Raw genomic sequence first — 21,553 nt, 5'->3', positions numbered from 1 at the left:
GTAAGGTCTCCTGTGTAGCTGCTCAATACCAGTGGGAGAAATCTCTCCCACCGGCATAATTAAACCACCTCCAATGAGTGGTGGTAGCTATGTCAGTGGGAGATGTTCTCCCACTGACGTAGCGCAGTCTATACCGGCGCTTTTGTCAGTCAGGGTATTTTTTCACACCCCTGACCAACAGAAGTTTTGCTGACAAAAGTGCTGGTATAGACACAGCCTTTGTGTGTCTCATATCCTGGGACCAACAGGGTTACAACACTGCAGACTAACAGCTCTAGTATTCTTTGATCCAGCATTCTCATTCATTCTCTCGCGCTCTCTCTCTCCCCCCATTTTTGGTGTGTGCCTCTGATTTCATTTTTTCCTGCATAGTTGTGAAAGGAGAAATTAAAGTACACTTTAAATCTTTTATGGATTTGGATCCTTCCTATTTTTAATAAAGGCCTTGAAATGACTCTGCAAGCTGAGTCACACCTCAATGCTCGTGTTAAAGGTTGGCTTGCAATAGGTATACACACACATATTTGTAAACTGCAGAAAAATGTAATCTGGCATCTGTAGGAGGCCTCTCTTTTGTGCATAAAATCAAAAGTTAAAGATGTATAATGAAAACTGTTAGTGACCAATTAAGCAAAATCTTGTTTATTCTCAGGTGTACGTGGCTGCTTTTGCAGCATCTGCATATGCATCCAGTTACTACAGGGCTGGGAGTAAGCCATTTAATCCAGTGCTTGGAGAAACCTATGAATGTGTTCGGGAAGATAAGGGCTTCCAATTTTTTTCAGAACAGGTACTGTATATTGTGCATTTAACTGTCCCACTAGTTACTTAATAGACTGTTTAATTCTGTATGCATGGCAGCAGTCCTCTGGCGCTCCCCACAGAATGTGGGCATAAGTCATATATAGCATCTTCAGAAGACATTGCAGAATTATGAACTATAGAGAGCACTTCACTATCTGCTAAAATATACCCACCTCTGGGGTGGAACATGGTAGCAGCCATTATAGAAGTACTAACATTACACACCAGTTTATGGCCAGGAAGCAAAGAATAACAGCCTTGAAGTAATAGAAGAACTTCCCTAGGAAAAATCCAGCTGCCTGTATTGAAAACTGGCCTGGACTAGGGCAAATATCTATATTCCTGTGAAAAGTTTCATGTGATCTTTAACAATCAGTAATAGTCCAGGCCTTGTTATTGCATATGGTATTTTCATCATGGTGCCCTCTCATACTGCAATAAACCAACTGTCCAACCCGCAACACTACTTTTGGTGGCCTGCTGGCTTGTCTTTGTATATCTTCAGGTACTGACTGGGTCCTTACCCTGTAAGATCAGGGAATCTCACCTCATGTAGTTGTAGGCCATATACAGCTAGGCACAGAGAGTCTGAGTATTTCTGCAAATAATCTCCAGACAGGAAGATGACCTAAAGTATAGGAAGTATAATACCAGGTTGAAAACGGTGCTATACCAAAAGCACGTGGGGTTATTGAAGCAATAAATTAAAAGGGGGGGAGGGGACTTGGTTACTATGGTATTCACTGAAGTAACAGGTTAAAAACTGTTTCAGCTCATCTAGATGTGATAAAAAGGCTTGGGAAAAAGTTGTGCATATTGTAGGACTTTGGTCATAGGTAGCCCTAAATTAGAATCCTTTAAGAAAAAACTGTAAAGGCAGAACCTGGAACACTAGATCTTAAACAGACGACCAAAAAAAGTGTTATGTAATCTTAACCTAGCCCCAGGAAATGAGTCAGACATTAGTGAGGTGGAAATATGGGAATGGGTAGGGCAAGTATCAGATTTAAAATTCCATTCATGTTCCTGGTTCTCCAGTTTTATGGCAATGAAACCCATTGATTGGTGGAAATTGCACTGGCATAAAACCAACCTAGAGTAATGAAGCGGTGAATCAGGCCTGCTGTTGCAATGTCACAGTAATTTGAGTTAATATGTAAGGATTTGCCGTGCTACCATGTATAAAGCATAGGGTTGCCATTGTCCTGGAGCCTCCAGGAATTAAAGATTATGTCATGTGATGAAACCTCCAGGGATACATCCAACCCAAATTGGCAACTCTAATAAAGCAAGTAATAAAAACGCTAACTGCTTGTTCTAACTTGGTAGGAATCTAAAACCCATCATGGAGGCTTTATCCGACAGACACTCCACTATGTGCAGTATGTTAAATATAAATGAAAGGTAATAGAGTGAATTTACTGGCAAGAGGGTGAGGGAGCAGTTGGCAGGTACAGAGAAATACAGGAAGAACAAAATCTGCAGCAAGCAGGGCAGCCAACTTCTTGTCTGATCTATTTAGATTGAAAGTTCTTTGGGGCAGGGATTGTTGCTTGCCATGTGTCTGCCAGCACCTGGTTATGGCCTCTAGGTGTTACTATAATACAGATAACAAATGAGGATAATTCTGCTCTGTAACCAGTATAAATATTTAGCCCATTCACTCTAGTTTTTAAATATACTTTATGCAGTGCCACCTGAGAAGGAGACTATCACCCCAATGTGGGTTAGGACAGTGCTAAAGGTTAGCTGTATCTGAGCCTCCCCGCAATAGAGTATTCAATAAGGACCTGAATGCCTTTATAGAAAACACAGAGAAGGATTTAATAAGGAATAAGAAAAATTATAACAGAGGAGAAAATAAATTGCATTATTTACATGTCCAGCTAAAACAGAAATGCGACTCCAAGTAGCATGCATTTACTCTTGACGGAAAATAAATTTCTCTTTGTCTCATTCCTGTTACTTGTCTGGCATTGAATGTCTGTGTCATTTAGCACAGTTCCTACTCACATCTACCGAGAAATGAATGTGAATGTGATGGCTGCTGCTTCTACTCTGTGTGGTCGCTTTACCACACTCCTCTTCTTTCATTCTCTGCAACATCACATTTATTTTATTTTTTACAACCCTGGCTGTGTTATTTGGCGGTTGCCCTAATTCAGGTCTACGCAACTACACACGCCCAATACTGAGGAAATGCTGTGGTTGAGGTTTTATGCTAGGAAGAACAAGTGCAGAAGACCATATATATTGTAGCAGTTATTGTTAGAAGATGTGGTTATGTGGCCTGATTTTTCCAGAGGTCCTGACCAGCACCAGTTTCCATTGAAGTTAATGGGATTTTTGGGTATCTGCACCTTTGAAAATGAGGCCAATTTTCCCATTACTCTGCTTGCACCAGAGGTGAACTTGATCCTTTGTTTCTGCACATCTGTTTGTGGCTACTGGTAATACATTCTTGAGTCCTCAGGCCATATGTAATCACCACATTAGTGATCCTATGCAACATATGCAGTTAATAGTTCACCCAATCCACAAATGTCACAGGTCTTTTCTTTTTAATATTTGCTTGAGATCCCTCTTCTCACAACCCTTTTTAATCATCAGTGCTTATTGGTTAATTTTACTAGCTCCCCTGGAGGACAAAATTTTATGAAAGGAAAATGAGGCATTTAAGCTATAAAATTCATACATGAAAAAATGTAAGCAGATTCAAATGAACTTGTAAATGTTAATGCATTTTTTCCCCTTCTTCCAATTAGGTCAGTCATCACCCACCAATATCTGCATGTCATGCTGAATCTGTGAATTTTGCTTTTTGGCAAGGTAATTCTTTAGTTTATAATTTACTGCTGTCATTTTCATAGTAGCTTCATTTTATGTCTAACATTAAACATCCAGAAGATCAAGAAAGGCAGGCTTCCCCAGCTGTTAAGTAATATTAGAACTGCTCAAGGCAATTTCAGCCCCTAGACTGTGGCATGCCTTTTATAGCGTTTGTGTGATCATTCCAGAACAATAACGAATGATATTTTACCAGTACACACGTCTGCATTTCTAAAACAATCTGGAAATGTTGTTCTGTAGCTTAATTAAAGCACTGGGAAAAGTTGCATCTCAAGTTTTAAAAAAATTAAAAATGTGATTAGAACTAAAAAACTAGCGGCTAAACCCTTGGCCTGGTCTGATTCATTTGCAGGATTTACCACATTTTAATTCCACTCTTCCCCACCCACGCCCAAGAGATTTGGACAAGACAATGGAGAAATCTATATACCATTTTTAAAAACTGAGACCATAAGGGGTTTGTGTGGTTTGACTCTTTAGCTCCTGTCTTGGGATTCCCAATTTTTCCAAAGAACATGAGTGCAAAGACCTCACCTGCCTCACAACCATGGCAAAGTCATGGGACCTAGTTACAACAGGGTTTTCCCTTGACCAATATACTTCATAGTGTAAGAAATAGGGTAGATGGGACCTAACCATGTCCCCATAACTGAGTTAAAGCCTTTGACTGTGAGAGGTTTGACAATGCATGACTTATCTGGGCTACAACTTTTAACTCTGTTTTTTAATTGTGTTCCTTGCCTTCAGGATAGCTATTACACCCGTGCTCATATTTAAAATAATTGGGGCTTTTACTAGTCTGGATTTGATCATTCAACATATTCCTCTGCCTTGCAAATAAATACAAGACGAGAGTCCTTTATTCTTGACCTGAAATAGGTAATGGTTAAAAGTTCAGGCAAAAGAGACCAGACAATGTACAGTGAAGACTGGATAGTATCATCATGGCAAGGCAGAAACGGTCTAATAAAACTGAAGACACTGATACACGTGGCTGGTTGTGTTTTTGGTTTTTTAAATACCATCTCTGGCTATGATAACATCTTGTGCATTGTGAGAACAAAATGCTCCTCCAGAAAGAATCTGTCTTGTAAGTGAGACTCTAAAGTTTCCTTTTGGGTGCCTGAGAAGACAAAACCAGGGCACACGTAGTTCATTAAAAAGTGGTCGGATGAGCTGTTAGAGAACTCTGACAACACTTTGCATTTTGCTAGGAGAATGCAGGGGCTAAGGCTGCCACCTCTTCCCTCAGGACAGTCCTCATCATGTGTGGAACTCTAAATATCAAGAAATTTAATCCTAAAGCAGCTAGTGTGTGAGGAAAGTTCTTTGTATGGTGTGAATGTTTCCCAATCCTACATCCTCCTTTGCTAAAAGGAGGGAACTTTGGTCTAGTCCAGGGTTTGCTGAGCCTGGCAAGGCTGTCAGGATGGAGTATTTCAAGCTTTCTAAATTTAAGAGGCTCCTTTCCTCTCGAGAGAGCTGTGGTTCCTGGGATTTGGTCATTCGTGTGTTTGGAGGAACTGGATGCTGAGTGACAGTTTTTGTGGGGGTCTTCTGAAGAATATTCCTCTTTCTGCTCCTCTGTCCCCACCCAACCTTACCTTGCCTTGCCTTTTCTATTGTAACTCTGTCCTCTAAGCTGACTCTGACATGTCTTTCTCCTTAATGACATCACTAAAACTTTGTGAGGCAGGAGAGTGGGTTCTGACCATTCTGTGTATTCTGGGAACCATTTTTCCTCATTATTAAACTGAAACTTTTGGTTGCCTAGTCCACTGTCACATGTTAAGGAGACCTTTGATATCTGCTGGTCTTTGGTTGAATCTGGAGCTCTCTATTCTAAAGCGCCTACCGTCGCAGTATCTGTACCTTGACTACCATAGGTATAGCTTCCAGTTAACTCCTCATTTGGTACAAATGTTATCCAAACTTTCTAGATTCTCATGCTACATTTTTCTTGATGTTTCCAATATACTGGTCTTGAAATGTAACCACCTTTAAATGTGACAGGGTTCCCGGAGTGCAAACTAGACTGTGGATCGCTGAGCCTTTTGTCCCACCAACCTGGGGTTATCCCTAGGGCTGCCAGGCGTCTGGTTTTCATTAAAAGTCCGGTCGGCGGTGCAGCAGGGCTAAGGCAGGGTCCCTGGCTCCGCACAGCTCCTGGAAGCAAGCGGTATGTCCCTGCGTCCCCTAAGCGCAGGTGCAATCAGGGAAGCTCTGCGAGCTATGCCTGCCCCGAGCACCGCCTCCGCAGCTCCCATTGGCTGGGAACCGTGGCCAATGGGAGCTGCGGGGCTGGGCATTGCACAGCACGCAGAGCTGCCTGTCCGCACCTCTGACATGGCAGCCACTTCCAAGAGCAGCGCGGAGCCAGGGCAGGCAGGCTGTCTTAGCTCTGCTACACCGCCGACTGGGAGCTGCCTTAGGTATGCGCCACCTGACTGGAGCCCGAACCCTGTCCTGCATCCCAACCCTCTATCCCAGTCTGAACCCCCTGCACCCTAACTCCCTCCCACAGCCCGAACCCCTTCTTGCACCCTAACTCCCTCTCAGACCCTCACCCAAACCCTCTGCCCCAGGTTGGAACCCCCTCCTGCACCGTAACTCCCTTCCAGACCCCACACCCCAGGTTGGAACCCCTTCCCACACCCGAACCCCCTCCCGGAGCCTGCACCCCAAACCTCCTCCCGTGTCCCAACCCCCTGCACCAGCCCAGTGAAAGTGAGTGAGGGCGGGGGAGAGCGAGCAATTGCGGGGGGGGGGGGGAGAAAGCTGGAATGAGTGGGGGTAGGGCTGGGCAAGACTATTTAGTTTTGTGCAATTAGAAAGTTGGGAACCCTAGGTATCCTTCTTTCTTTGATGCTGTTGCCAAGCTACAAAGCTCTGATAGGTGTTGCGTGCGCACACACTCACACACGGACACACCAAATGGAGTTACAGGAATGATCTCCCAGCCACTCATAAACCAACAACAGAGAGGCTCTAGCCAATTTCCTCCCCCCCGCTCTCCAGCCTTGCACCCCAGAACTGTACCATCTTGCACTGGGTCTGAAGCCATATCTTTTGTGTGTGTTTCACAAGTCAATCTCCTTGAAATATGAGCTTTGCTTTTGGAGATGGCCTCGTTCTAATATAATATTGAGTGTGAATGAAGTATATGTTATCTAGGAATTGTTCATTCAAATTCCATTCATTTGAACAAAATCTGATAAAAGAATATCTTCATTTTCTCCTACTTCTGGCTTTGACTTTCTGGTTGAAATATTAGACATGCATCCCGTGGAAAAATGTGAAACTAATGGAGCTTTGCAGGTCAATAGCTGAAACTTTGGTTAGGATCTCAAACACTTTATTACATCATGCTTTTTCAAAATAATTCCACTCAGAAATTGTTTTATTGACCTGTGTTTACTGCTAAATGCGTCCATGTTTTTCTGTTTCAGATGTGAGATGGAAAAACAAATTCTGGGGAAAGTCCATGGAAATCGTTCCAATTGGTACAACACATGTAACTCTGCCAGCGTAAGTGCTGCATCAACACGTTACTATCCACAGACAAAGCAGGGCTGCATTTACAAAACAGAATCCCAACTACTGTACGGTAGTATACCTCTCAGAGCCTTTGCTATTGGTAAAGTCTAAAATCCTTTAGCAGCTCTTCTGTCCATACCCAGTTAGAATTGTTTTACAAATACTTAGGGAGAAAATTAATTTATCCTTTTTTAAGGGAAGGCTGCAGGCTTTGTACTTGTAGTATATGGGGGTGATGGACTCTTTTTTTTTTTTTTTTTTCCTTTGGCTACGTTAACTGCCCTTAATAATGAGAAAGTTCCTTGGGTCAGGGACTGTTTTCTACAGTGCCTAACACAATGGTCCTGGTCCTTACTGGGCCCTACTGCAATATAAAATATTATTATTAATAATAATAAATAGCAAAAGCAGCATATTCTTATCTGAAATCAATAGCTAATGTGATGAATTACACAGCTTCAGTGCTTAATATCCTCTGATTAAAAAGAAAAGAAATAGACAAGGTGTTCCTGTGCTGCTGTGGCACAGAGTTCTCATTTACTAGATCAAAAGATTAAAACTCGGTGATTTCAATTGGCGTATTTCAATCTTTTGTTGCACAACGCAGGTCTAAAGTTTTGAGCAGTGTTCCATTTAAACCTGCTATTTCCTAAACAATAAAATTGAATTAACCTGCCATTTAAAAGCTCTGGCTAGACACGCAAAGCTTCTACATATATACAGATTAAACAAAATATGTATTTATTAGCTGGCAATGCAAATACTACATCAAGTTCCTGTCTAGGCTCAGGGGGTGGTGAAGTAAGAAGAGTAGGTTTATCTTGAAGAGCTGATTGAGTCCACGTTTATTAGTTTATTCCTGTTAAGTTGACTCTGCACTGTGTGGTACTTAAAGAGGAGTATACATAGATCTGTGAAATACAACCCACAAAAGTAAAGCCTAAAATCATTCTCACAAATTGTTCTTCATAACCTGAATTCATGAGTAAAATGATGTTGCCTCCCTACCCTGATTCCTTGTAGTTTGCTTTGGTTGGTTTGTTTGTGCCAAAGAGCCCCAGTGAAGGGTCATTTGAGTGGCTGCCTCCTCCTTTGTTCTCATTGTAATTTAAAAGGTATCCTTGATACTGAAAGGTCCTTTAATTTTGCTGCCCCCGCTAGTCTGCTTGTCCCCTGTTCTGCTGAATTGGCACCTTTTGGAAGCAGTGACTCTTTTCTGAGTCCTAGAATTACTGACTCAGTAGAGCACAGGATTCTTAAGACCTACAGAAAGAAAATCTTAGTCTGAAGAATTATTTTAAAGGTGAGAGAGAATAGAGGAGGAGTTGAAAAGACTGGGGCAAAAAGGAAGGAATTGATCCCCCAAGCACCATTCCCACTTTCCCTGGTTTCTATAGAAGCAGCAATAGCCATTTTTCTATCTGGAAATCTACTGTAAGACTTAAAGGTGGGGTTCCTCACCCTTGCCCCAACATTCTCAATATTCCTTGAGAAATATTCACAAGTGTACTCCTACCAACTTCCTCTCTTCACCCTGCCTCTGTGTACTTTCTTTCCTCTTCTTCATTTCTTCTTTGTCTTTTGATGTCCTAGGTTTCCTTGGCAACACAACTTGTAAAATCTGTGAACATAATAATTTATATATCACTGTAAATGTTCATGATGCTGTCCAACTGGCACACTGTGCCATCCTCTTCATTATTTTGCCGTGTGGGTCCCTGTCCCAAAAACTTCTGTTCTAAAGACAATCCTGAATAATGTCATGTAAAGCAAATTCATGACCATGCATCACTATCACTGGAATGATTAATGGAACAGGTGGGTTAATAGAGAGATTTGGAGGAAAGGGAAGGAGTTTGGGCAAATATTAGATAAGGAAGCATAGTGTAATGGTTAAAGCACAGGATTGGGAATCAAGATAACTGGGTAATATTCCTAGTTCTTCTATCCGCTTTGAGTGATTTGGGGCAAGTCACTTAAAATGCATTTCTAGTCTGAAAAGCGATTATATAAAATAGTATTCTGGAGTTCTAGGTTTATTGAGTCTCAATGATGCTGTCTCAAATTTGCTCAGTTCAGAATTTTAAAAATATTTTTACCAACTACCCCAACTGTAAACTCAGCTTGGTATCTGAGAGCCCAGGTGGAGTTAAGGCTTCATTGATGCTATTGACATCATGATATGGCCCTCAGATACTTCATTACCAGCGATGATACTGGTACGTGAGAGAACAAGATAATCCAGTTTGACTTTCAGATCTCAGGTTGTGTTTGCAGATCTGGATAAGTTTACATCTTAATTGAAACTTTCAAATTCTTTGCAACCATTGACTAAAACTGAAAATCTATTCTACAGATACAGGTATGTCAACCCCTTTCTCCACTCCTTGATTATCAGTGTACTAGCTTGCTGTAATGAATGGAGTACATGAGGGTTTGTGGACACTGGATTGGATAAAGATATGACATTCTGTAGTATTAGAAGGCTGGGATTCGCCTCACATTTTTGAGGGTAAATAGAGAGGGTAGTAATGATCCATTCCACAGAGGGAGGATAAGGTAAATAAACTGGACTTTCTGCCTCATAGTAGAATCATGGGTATGGAAATGGTGATGTTTCTGGACTGTACATGAAGAATAGGGGATGATGTATCGTGGTCTCTTGTCCATAGTGGAAAGTCTGAATTGGGGAGGGAGAAATCTGTAGATGGAGGGTAAGAGGCAAGATATCAGTGGTTTTGGGCTGGTGAACTGGAAGATGGTCTGTGGGCCCTGTGCAGTTTGCAAGTAATGATCCCTGTGAAAACAGTATTTGATGTAGTGTTGCAGGAAAGTTTCTATAGGTTGAAGATTGGCAGAATTTAGGTTGGTTTTGGAATGTTCAATGTGGTATTTTAAATATGCATATATATTGGAGACCATAAAAACTGAGAGGATATTATCAACCTTCCTTTAACTGTTCATTTTCAGACATTGTTAAATGCTCAGCATTATTTTTAAAAATGGAGAATTTCTTTGGACTATAGATGTTAATGTTATACAATTACCTTGTTGGTTAATTTTATTTGTTAATATTTTTTTCCTTTTGCTCTTGCTCTCGTATGCAACTGCCTCTTCAGGATTTAAGTCTGTGTTGTTATGCTCTTACCTAGCGCACAAGCTGTGAGGGCCTGACTGAAAGTGCATTGAAGTCAATAGACTCCCCTTGACTTCAGCGAGCTTTCAGTCAGGCCCTAGATGTTGGTGAGGGACTGTGAACAGTGGACACTTAACAAAATGGGCATTTTAATGCTCCTTCCCTTAACCAATTGTTATATGCAATATGAGCACTGTTTTTTACATTTTGGATGAGCTAAGAGAACTAACTGAATTCAATGCTATCGTTTACACCAGAAGTGCAAAGGTTTTTCTGGGAAATGGAATTTCTTGCTGTGTCATTGTGTTTGCCTGGGAGGGAGAGGGGAAAGGGAGAGAAGACTGCATTTGGAAAGACTCATTTTACATTTTTTTTTTTTTTTTTTTTAAAAAAAAACCTCCATTAGTCATTGTTATGAGTTCATTGGTTATTTTAGAGATGGCATCATTCACCTCTTTATCTTGCTTCAAGTTTTAGAGACCATTTTGAGTGGAATAAGGTGACTTCTTGTATCCATAACATCTTAAGTGGGCAAAGATGGATTGAACACTACGGAGAGATCATCATCAAAAACCTGAATGACGACACTTGTCTCTGCAAACTGACTTTCATAAAGGTGTGACTTTCACTCACCGCAGCATTGTTGATACTACTTTTTTCTAATGAGCACTGCTGTAAGGAGGATGCTATATGGTAGAGTCATGTCCAGCAGGGTACTCTTGTTCCTTTGACTGCTTATGGATTACATTTTCCTTTGGATCTAATTGTAATTGACACTGGTGTTTTGGAGATTTTTGTCCATCAGGAGGAGAATAGAACTCTAAAAGAATTGCATTTCATTAGGGAGGGCCAGGCAGAAAGTAAAAGTTGCTGCTTGCTGCGAGGAGACTCCTGAGGTATGGAAAGAAACCACAAGGCTAAGGGAAGAGTGGGTACTTTCCAGCTGCCTCTGACTAAAGACAGGCACTAGGTATCCACTAGTGGTGATTTCCGCACATGTCTCTCACTAAACCCCTGTGGGGCAGTCTGTTCTGTTTGTAGAACTGGCACTCACAGTCCAAGGGGAGCAGCCAGTACGCTACGCCTGCCTTTTGTGAACATTGGGTATTAGCTTAGCTGAGCTGTTGTGTAAGGCTTGTGCTTCAGTAGGAGGCATGAAGTAGTCCTGACCATCCAATTTAAAGTTTTATATTAGCAGCGGATTAAAATGGTTTCTTGGCAGCCCATGGCAACTAGAAACCCAGTGAGGCATCTAGTGACTAGGCAGGTTGCTACCTGAGTGAGACTTTTGCATATCGTATTGGGATACTTACCTAAATCCTGGTTCTCCTTATCTAAGTTTCTTGGAGCAAGTGTTTGTTTCATCCCTTGCATCCACATGGTAAGTGCTGTTGCATGCACCATGCATCTGCAGCAGGGGAAAATAAACTACTGTAAAACATCCTTTGAAATTTCATTGGTTTGTTGTTTTGTTCCCAGAGTACCGTGTCACTTTCTAGGTAGCACTGAAATTATTTTCAAATGCTTATTTTTAATTGAAAAATTACAAAGACATTATATACAGTGTTTGGAGTGAGATTTTAAAGTTTGAGATGTATTGGAAATCTTAAGTATTCTATATTGTAAACTGGCTAAAAGTGGGACTGTTTATCTGAGCATCAATCTCTCTCAAATTTGAGGAAGTGAAGGAGTTTAAATAAATAGGCCCTGGATCTGACCCATCTCTTGGGTTTTGTAAAATCAAAGTCTAATCCCTGCTTTACCTTAACTTTTCCCTTTAAAAAAATGGAACTTTCAGAGATTTTTATCAACATTTAAAGGGGTTTTGCAAGTCAACTAGTTAAAATTACTGGGGGTTGCTTGATGTCAGTAACACTATGTAGTGTAGATGAAAATGAATGGATGTGTCCCAGATCTTACATATAGCTATTCTTTAAGAAAAAGCACCCTCATATGAGTCCTACACAATAATATATCCAAATGGCAAAATAGCTCATACTTCTATCTTTGCAGCAATGTTGTTTCTGTTCATTTTAACTATAGGCAAAATATTGGAATCCTAATATGCATGAGATTGAAGGCAGTGTCATGGACAGAGATGGGAAAGTAGTGCATCGGCTTTTTGGGAAATGGCACGAGAGTATATACTGTGGGACCCCGTCTTCACCAACCTGCATATGGCGAGCAAGTTAGTAACCAGTATAATCAACACTTTTGTGCAGAATTTAAATTTGCGTGAGAATGAATTTACCCCATGTTCATACCTCATCTCATGCTAGGCCCAGGTTTATTATTATTGTACACAAATTAGCTGTTCCGCTTCTAATGTGTAAAATTTAAATCTGAAAAGCTAAATTGTGTAATTAGATTTCTCAAATATTACTTTTGGTAAAGAAACTAATCATGGATTTTTTTTTTTTTTTTTTTACTTTCTGCACTATATTCCCCTTGTTTTGGGTCTCAATTCCACATTTGGGCAAGTGTTAGGTGTTAGGGGTTTATTTCTAAAAAATAAAAGGAATATTTTTAAGTTTCTGAAGATGTTTAATGGATGCCTGTACTTAAAAATTAAAGATGGGCCCAAAAAGTTCAGTTCTGCAATCTGATTCAAATATGAACTCCCACAAAGTTTGGTTTTCACCCATCTCTCTCCAAAATGGTATCAAGCTATAAAGTCTTGCCCTTCTGCAATATGTAATTTATTCATTTTTGTTTTATTTTGACTGAGATTCCAGGAAGCTATTTGGGGTGGTGTGAGCTTTTAAAGCCTTAGCGTGTTAAAATAGCAGGACTTCATAAAAAAAGATAAAAGCCTAATTTGCTTTCTTTATACGTTTTTCTTTTTAGATCCCATGCCTAAAGATTATGAGCAGTGTTATGGATTTACACAGTTTGCATTAGAGTTAAATGAACTGGACCCACAGACTAGGCCATTCCTACCACCTACTGACACACGATTTAGGCCAGACCAAAGGTAACATGTTTTGCATATATTTTTTTTTTCCATACAGTATTCTTTACTCTTTATGAAGTCACTTTTTATTCCACACTTGGACTGTTTAGAATAGACTTTTCTGTTTACATTTCCCACCTTTGCTCGCACCAGTGCTGCTCCACTTACTACTAGCAATGGTAGGAGCACTAACATAGATCAGATTTAAGCATTTTAACCCCTGGCTTTGAGCAGGTCTAGTCATTATGGACAAGATTTTCCAATGTGATTTTTGGGTGCCTTCATTTGAGGGTCCTGACTTTGGGCACCTTTGAAAAGGTCTTGTTTTTCAATGGATGAGTGCTTGGTGTTCTCTGACAGTGAGGCACCTCTAAAATGTTGCCATTTGTACTCCAAAATTGACTCCTCCCTAAAATCTTTTGAAAATCTTGACTATGGCGTTAAAAATGTTGACAGCGATCAGTGCCTTGTCTGAGTTTCCGGTAGAACTGCAAAAATGGGAAATTTTAAGGGGGTGAGGGGACCCTAGTGCAGACAAGGCCTTACAGAACTTGTTTCCATAGAATCAGGGAAATGTAAGACTGGAAGGGACTGCAAGAGGTCATCTAGTCCAGTGGCTCTCAACCAGGAGTACGCATACTGCTGGGGGTATGCAGAGGTCTTCCAGTGTGCTGTGACACTTCTGTATTTTTATGTCTGATTTTGTAAGCAAGTAGTTTTTAAGTGAGGTGAAACTTGGGGGGACACAAGACAAATCAGACTCCTGAAAGGGGTACAGTAGTTTGGAAAGGTTGAGAACCACTAGTCTAGTCCATCCTCCAGAGCTCAGGCAGGATTAATTTTACCTACACCACCTTTGACAGGTGTTTTCCTAACCTGTTCTTAAAAACCTCTAGTGATGGGGATCCCACAACCTCCTGAGGTAACCTATTCCAGAGCTTAACTACCCTTCCGGTTAGAACGTTTTTCCTAATACCTAACTTAAATTGCCCTTGCTGCAAACTAAGCTGATTACTACTGCTACTCTGTGGCCATGGAGAACAGTTGATCGCTGTCTGCTTTAGAACAACCTTTTACATATTTGAATTATCGTGTTCCCCTTCAGTCTTCTCTTCTCTAGACTAAATAGGCCCAATTTTTTTCAACCTTTCCTCACGCTGATTTCTGAACCTTTTATCATTTTTGTTACTCTACTCTGGACTCTCACCAGTTCATTCACATCCTTCTTAAAGTATGGTGCTAAAACTGGACACAGTACCTCAGCAGAAGCCTCACCATTGAGGAGAGTGGGGGGCGGGGAATTACCTCCTGCATCTTAGATATGACACTCCTGGTAATAAATCCAGAATGACGTTTTCCTTTTCACAACAGCATCACATTGTTCACTCGTATTCAATTTGAGAGAGACAAGATAGGTGAGGTAATCTCTTATTGGACCAACTTCTGTTGGTGGAAGGGACAAACTTTTGAGCTTCTCAGAGTTTTCCTTCAGGTCTGGGGAAGATAACCAGAGTGCCTGAGCTAAATATAACAAGTTGAGACAGATTAAGCATAAGGGAGTGTCACATGCTGTGGGAAACCACTTAAAATGAAGTAGGCGATTAAGGGTTAGCAGTCAGGGGTGTTATACGTTTGTTGTAAGGAACCAGTATCTCTGAGTCTATGATTTTTTAGAGCCTAGTGGAGTTAGGAATTTAAGTTCCCAGGCTTGTCTTTTGAAGGTGTTCTCTAGGATTTCTTTGAGGATCTGACAGATCAGATACAAAGTGATTGCTTTGTGAAAAGTGTTCATCCTCAGGTGATATGGTGTTTTCTTTTATCATGTTTCTGTGTGAGTTCATTCAAGAATGTAGTGATTGTCTGGTTTCACCCACATAGTTGTCCGCGCATTTGATTCCCTGGATGAGGTACACCACATGTTGTGATAAGCATGTGTAGGATCCATGGTTATTGAACAGAGTGTTGGGGAGGGGGGTATTGATCATCATTAAGGCTACGATTTAGTCATGGGTAATTTTAGTAAAAGTCACAGACAATAACCAAAAAGTCACGGCCAGTGACCTGTCCATGACTTTTACTAAAAATACCCCTAACTAAATTTTAGGTGCTATGGGGGGCGGGAGGTGTTTCTCCAGTGGACGCTGCCACCCCTGAGGGGGGGGACAGCCCGTGAACCCACTGCCTCTCCTCTGGGCTGGGGGGGCAGCCCGTGGCCCTGCTGCCGTTCCTCTGGGACAGCACCTGGGACCAGTTGCCTGGGGCCGCTGGAGCAGCGGCCGGTACGGCTGGCCTCAGGGTGGGCCATTCCAGGTGCTCAGGAGGCCCTGGGGTCAGCCGCACCAGCTGATGCAGCTGTAGAAGTCGCGGAGGTCCCAGAAAGTCACGGAATCCGTGACTTCTGAGACCTCCATGAAAGACTCGCAGCCTTAATTATCATAGCAGTGGAGATATGTCTGCAGGTTTTGCATCTGTTGTTCTGGCAGGATCTGGTGCCACTCTGAGTTAGTGTGTCCTGGCCTGAGAGGAGCTTGCTTCTGATGCTGAGCTTGGTAAGATTAGGTGGTGGTTTGAAGAACAGAAGAGGGGATTCAGGAAAGGTTTCTTCAGTATGTGGTCCCTATCAAATGTGGATTGTAATTGTGTGACACCACCCCGCATTGGAACCCCTATGTGGTAGGTGACAACTAGGGCTGTGCTGTTAGGGAGGTTTTTTTCCTGTATTGAAGCAGGTGTTCCTACGGTATTTGGGTGGCCCATTCTATGATGCGATTTACTTCTCTGGCAGAGTGTCCTTGTTTGGGGAAAGCAGTTTTAAGTGTGTTTAGGTGTGTATCCTGGACTTTCTCTCTGGAGCATATTCTGTGGTATCTGGCTGTAGAAACCAATTTCTTGGTGTGGCTGGATCTGTGGAGGTAAGTGTGGTGATCAGTGGGTTTCTTGTTTGTAGGGTTCTGTTGAAGATGACGCTGGTGTGGGAATGTTCTAGAGAGTGTTTGATGGACGGGTGGTGATTGTTGAAGATGTAGTGGAAATCCATATTCAATGTGTGATCAGTTATAGCCCCCAGATCCTTTTCCGCAGTACTGCTGCCTACCCATTTATTTCACTTTTTTTTATTTGTGCATTGGATTTTTCCTCCCTAACCATGGTCCTTTGCACTTGTCTTTATTGAATGTAATCTAAATTCTAATCCTGTCCTCCAAAGTGCTTTCAACCCCTCCCAGTTTGATGCATCACTTTCCTTTTATGTGAATGAAAAATCTTGCTCTGCCAATTTAATTGTTCACAATAGCTAAACTACAAACTGCATGATTTTAGAGTTCAGATTCTGAAACTTTGAGTCCACGGGAGGGCATCGCAAAAACAAAGAGCAGAAGCACCAATAATCTTTGGCTCTTATATCATTGCTGTACTATAGGTTTTTAGAGGAAGGGAATATTGAAGGAGCTGAAATGCAAAAGCAGAGGATTGAACAGTTGCAGAGAGAACGGCGAAAGGTTCTAGAAGAAAACAACCTGGAGCATCAACCTAGATTTTTCAGGTATTATGTAACAAATTGCAGATACTGTAATTTAGGGCAGTTTTTGTGTGTCAGCACTGGCTTTGTACCACCAGGGGCAAGGGGTGAGTATTTCCATGAGTCAACTTTTACAATCCTGTTTTTTGGAACCTGGCTATATAAACTTGCTTCAAAGTTAAATTAGTAGCCAAGGAACAAATATGCCCTTCTCCATGACATCCCTAAACATTTTTTGTTTGTGTTTGTAATCCCGGAAAACAAATCTCAGTTGGCAGCCTCCCTACCGAAGCTGCAGATTGAATTTGCCTGGGGAATGAATTTGTCTTTTCATCCCTTTGAGTAAGAGTTAAAGCACACAGTTGAAGTGGAAGGATTAGGCTTGGCACCTGCTCTGTGTAAGCCCTCTGTGCATAACCCTCCCAATGAAGTTGACAGGAATTCCATGTGCAACAAGTTTGTTTCCTGGGGCTAGCAATCTGACACTTTACGCAAGCAATGAAGTCACTTACATCATTTGAATGTGTTTTGCCTATATAAGGGGGAGAGAAACTTTGTATTCATAACATAAAATGGCTAACACAGGCTTTGGCGACTACAAGTTTAAAAGTGAATGTTGGAGAGGACATTGCGCTTACCTGCCGTGTCCTTGGTTCAAGGTCTAGTAAGAAGGTTGGGGCCAGATTCAGAGTAGAACAGGTATATATCTAGGCAAAAGGCCTGGGAATTCATGAGGAATTAATTCTTTGCAGTGGGGGTAGGTGTCTTACTCTTGGAGGGGGAATTTGAGAGAGACATAGGAACATTTACAATGTACATATAAAGAGATGACTAAAAAAAATTCCTTGTGTGACTGAGGAGTTGGGATGAGTTAACCCCTGATCATCCAATATCAGTTATAACTACTAAACTAAGGCCTTGGCTACACTTGCAAGTGAGAGCAAACTAAATCCGCACCGGGCTCCCTAACTCCTGAGGTGTCCACACTGGCAAGGCACTTAGTGCGGCTGGAGCGCCCCTGGTAATCCACCTCCATGAGAAGCATAGAGCTTTCTGTGTCCTGACTGGAGCGCCAGGGTGTCAGTGTGGATGACATGTTGCATTACTGCGCAGTGATTGGCCTCCGGAAATGTCCCATAATCCCCTGAAGTCAAGTGGCCACTCTGGTCATTGTTTTGAACTTGGCTGCAGGCATGCAGATATCCCCTTTCAAAGCTCCCTTTCTGACAGCCCACATGCTTATCTGCTCCGGGACACAAAGCAAACCATTATTGTGGAATGCTCCTGCTGCAGAGGTAGGTGTAGGGGGGTGGGTGTGTGTGTATGTGGGGGGGAGGTGTGAAGGGGGGGGCTGATGGCAGGTTTCCCCTTTCCCTTGCTGCTGTCTGAACTTACAAGATAGCATGCTGACACACTCTGCCCATACTTTGCAAACGCTTCCCAAAGCACGCTGCAGCCACTTGTACACTGGGATCAGGAGCGCCGCCAGCTTTTCTGCCGCCCTCAGCGGCAGAAGGTCCTGCTCCGAAATGCCGCCCCCCACAGAGGCAGGTCCCCCCGCCGAAATACTGCCACGGTCACCGCCCCCCAAATTGTAGTGCCCTAGGCGACTGCCTACGTCACCTAATGGGTTGCGCCGGCCCTGACTGGGATAGCTACCACAATGCACTGCTCATTGTGGCATTGCAAGAGCTGCTAATGTGGACATGCTGCACAGTCGCTCGGAGCACAATGTGACACACAGCAGCGCTTTCCCTGCTGTTGTCTCCGAGGGCTCGTTTAACTCCCAGCGCTCTACATCTGCAAGTGTAGCCATGCCCTCAGATGGTAACTTTGATTTTGACTAAAGGGAAGCAAGCTTTGCATCCAGCAGGCTAACCAGTCAGTGTAGCAGGTAAGACACCCGAGTACTGTTTAATTGTGCATTCCCCCAGATCCTTTAATATGAAGACATTGTTGATCTGTTCAATATTCCACAAAGGCAAATTGCAGGCGGGAACGCCCCTTGATTTGGAGAAACAAAATTTGGTTAAATATTGGGTCAGGTGGAACATATAATGTAAAATATATATTGGTAGAAGTGTAATTATCAGGGCAGTGAGCTCTAACAGAGAGCCACAGCAGGTCAACATGAAGGTAGAGTCACTCTAAGAGTGTATGGGACATGTGCTTTGGTTTAAATCAATAGGATAAAATCTCTAGCAAGGCTGTTACCCAAACCTTAGATCAGATAAGGCTTATACAGGTTTACCTTTGATTACTTGGATTTTCTCTCTCTTCTAAAATGAGTAAACCTGGCTTTATTTAAAATAATTTTAGAATAAATGGCTGTTTAATGTAGAGCATTTATGACCAAAGTTAGACTGTAATCTTCTCAGGGCAGGACCTGTCTATAGGTACAGTGCCTGTCTCCAGGGGCCCTGACCCTTGATTGAGGCCTCTAAGCACTACCGCAGTAAAAATTAGTGCTATAAGCCATTCCTGGAGTGAAGTTAAAGACTCCTCCAGATTCAGACAGTCACAATGGGAACAAAAGTAATATCCTGGATCATTTAGGAAGACCATCCTCACAAGGGTTTCCAGGAAGTTGGCTGTGGACCTTGAGGCCAGGGAGAAGCCTAGAGCCTGATTTTAAAAAGTGCTGAGCACTCACCATTCTCGCAAACTGTGGGTGCTTACCCCCTCTGAAAATCAGGCAACTCAAGACCTAAAGCAGGGTGGCAGGACCAGGAAACCAAAGGGCAGCAAAAGTACAAAGTCATCTTCAGCTATATATTCAGGAAATCGCTTAATCTTTTGACAGGAAATCCACAGATGACTCCTGGGTGGGCAATGGAACATACATGGATCTTAGAAAAGACCCTGGTTTTTCCAGACTGGACAATCCTGTTCTCTGGTGAAAGAGGACCTTAGAAGATGCTCATCTGTATTTCTGATTTATGTGTGTGTACCGCTTCATACATTGTGTACCTTCTAGAATTGTGCTTAATTTAGAATTTGACATATGTATTTTCCTCATTTGATTTCTTTATTATTTGATTGTTACCATGATTGTCTGAATGTATTAAAAAAACCTGTTTTTATAAACTATTTAATAAAATAAACATTATTGAATGTTAATGGCTGAGGAGGGGAGAAAAAGAAGCTTTAACACTACTTTTCCAAAGGGTAATAATGCAAGTTCAGATTTAATGTATGCCTTATTGAATTACAAAGGAGAAAATATCAGCGTCTCCTGGCTGTGCTAAGAAACATGAATGGAAGCCATGGTTACATTAACTTTAAGTGGGCTACCAAGGTTGGAATGAGTAGTTCAGCTGTCTCTTGCCTCAGACAGCTTTTAATTACTGAAACAAAGCAAGTCTGCTGGTGCTGGAGTCTGAGTAACCTTTTTATTTTTTTCTGTAGAAATTAAATAAATTCCTGTTTTTATTTGCCTGTCACTAGCCTATTAAAAGAGGTAATAGTGAGCTTGTATTTGTGATTCTACTGCCTTACTTAGACAATTTTACCCTGCTACTCATAACACTAGAAGATCAGGAATCACCACCAAATCTTCTCACCAGGAATCTTCAAATTCACAGCCCCAAAAAGGGCTTGAAGCACTGGTTAATGCTTGAGCACTGACCGGATGAAAGAAGAGCTTTCTCTGTTTTCCAGTAAGTAAAATCGACATAGAGTACGAAATCTTATGCTTCCGTAGCTGGACTTCTTTTATTTATCTAAAAAAATCACAACAGGGATATTTTTAAAATTTAGTAAAGTAAATTATTGTGTTAAAGTAACAGATGTTTTCTTAAATACATTTTTGATATATTCTACCTCTTATTATAAGCAGCGTATTTAAGATCTTTTATTAAAAAAAAAAAAACCATCTGCCTTATAATTACATGTATGGAATCTTTGATCTTCCTTTAACAGCTTGTTGTGTTCAGATAAATATTTAAGTGTCTTGCACTAAATTGGTTGTATCTCTTTTCTGTACTCTTTGTACATATAGGTATTATTTTCATGCATATCAGAAGTATGTATCAAACTACTGCAGAAAATAGATGTATAGAAAATTACACATCTGAGTGGAGGTGGTGGGGTGTTCCCTCTTCCCTCAAAATCAAAGTAATACAGTAGCACATGTAGCAAAACAAATTGTACTCTCAAAGCAATTTACATTACTGGCCAAACTAGAACCCAAGCCTGATCCACATCATCTAGGTCTATTGCATGCAAATCCTGCACAAGACTCTCTGTGGTAACAACACTGAGAGGTTTCCACTGGTTTAAATTTCCAAAATAAAAAAAATTAAATTAGTGGAGGTTTTGAGATCGTATAAATTAAAACATGAGTGAATCAAAAGTTATGTTTATTACTGGTGTAAGTTGCAGCTAAGGGAGATGAAGACTTAAGAGAGATCAACAGTTTTGAAAAACTTCCAATGTACTGTGTTCCGATGCGGTCTTAAAGAAAGCCCTTTAAATATTGGACCTGTTTACTGCAAGTTTATTGTATCACGTATAACATTAAACAAGTGTTATAAAAGTTGCATTTTAAAACTTCCGTGATGTCAGTTAAATTTATTATTTAATTTTGCCTGGTGGTACCTTTAACACTCCACCGATTTTGTAGCCACAGCTGCTACTTTAGGAGCTTAACTCTTTTTGCAAATCAGCCATTCTCTCATTTGCACAGAATGTTACTCAAGCTTTGTTCTCTTGTATTTAATCTGGCCTTTAAAGATGCAGGACACAATAATTGTTT

At 41.4% G+C, this 21,553-nt stretch overlaps 1 protein-coding gene across 3 annotated transcripts in view; it reads left to right on the top strand.

Annotated features, from left to right (window-relative positions):
• Positions 1 to 20,759, top strand: part of OSBPL3 (oxysterol binding protein like 3) — a 121,682-nt gene extending 100,923 nt beyond the window's left edge. For all 3 annotated transcript variants that reach the window (XM_034760653.1, XM_034760651.1, XM_034760652.1), the window contains 8 exons: positions 653 to 790; positions 3,570 to 3,633; positions 7,104 to 7,182; positions 10,799 to 10,943; positions 12,371 to 12,515; positions 13,175 to 13,301; positions 16,699 to 16,821; positions 19,601 to 20,759. In XM_034760653.1, coding sequence (XP_034616544.1) covers positions 653 to 790; positions 3,570 to 3,633; positions 7,104 to 7,182; positions 10,799 to 10,943; positions 12,371 to 12,515; positions 13,175 to 13,301; positions 16,699 to 16,821; positions 19,601 to 19,697 — 918 coding nt within the window. In that variant the 3' untranslated portion in view covers positions 19,698 to 20,759. The remainder of the gene's footprint in view (positions 1 to 652; positions 791 to 3,569; positions 3,634 to 7,103; positions 7,183 to 10,798; positions 10,944 to 12,370; positions 12,516 to 13,174; positions 13,302 to 16,698; positions 16,822 to 19,600) is intronic.
• The last annotated feature ends 794 nt before the right edge of the window (positions 20,760 to 21,553 follow it).

This window comes from Trachemys scripta, chromosome 2 (assembly GCF_013100865.1).
Source record: "Trachemys scripta elegans isolate TJP31775 chromosome 2, CAS_Tse_1.0, whole genome shotgun sequence".
Classification (NCBI taxonomy): Eukaryota; Metazoa; Chordata; order Testudines; family Emydidae; genus Trachemys; species Trachemys scripta.
This window is presented reverse-complemented; position numbering and strand designations above follow the sequence as displayed.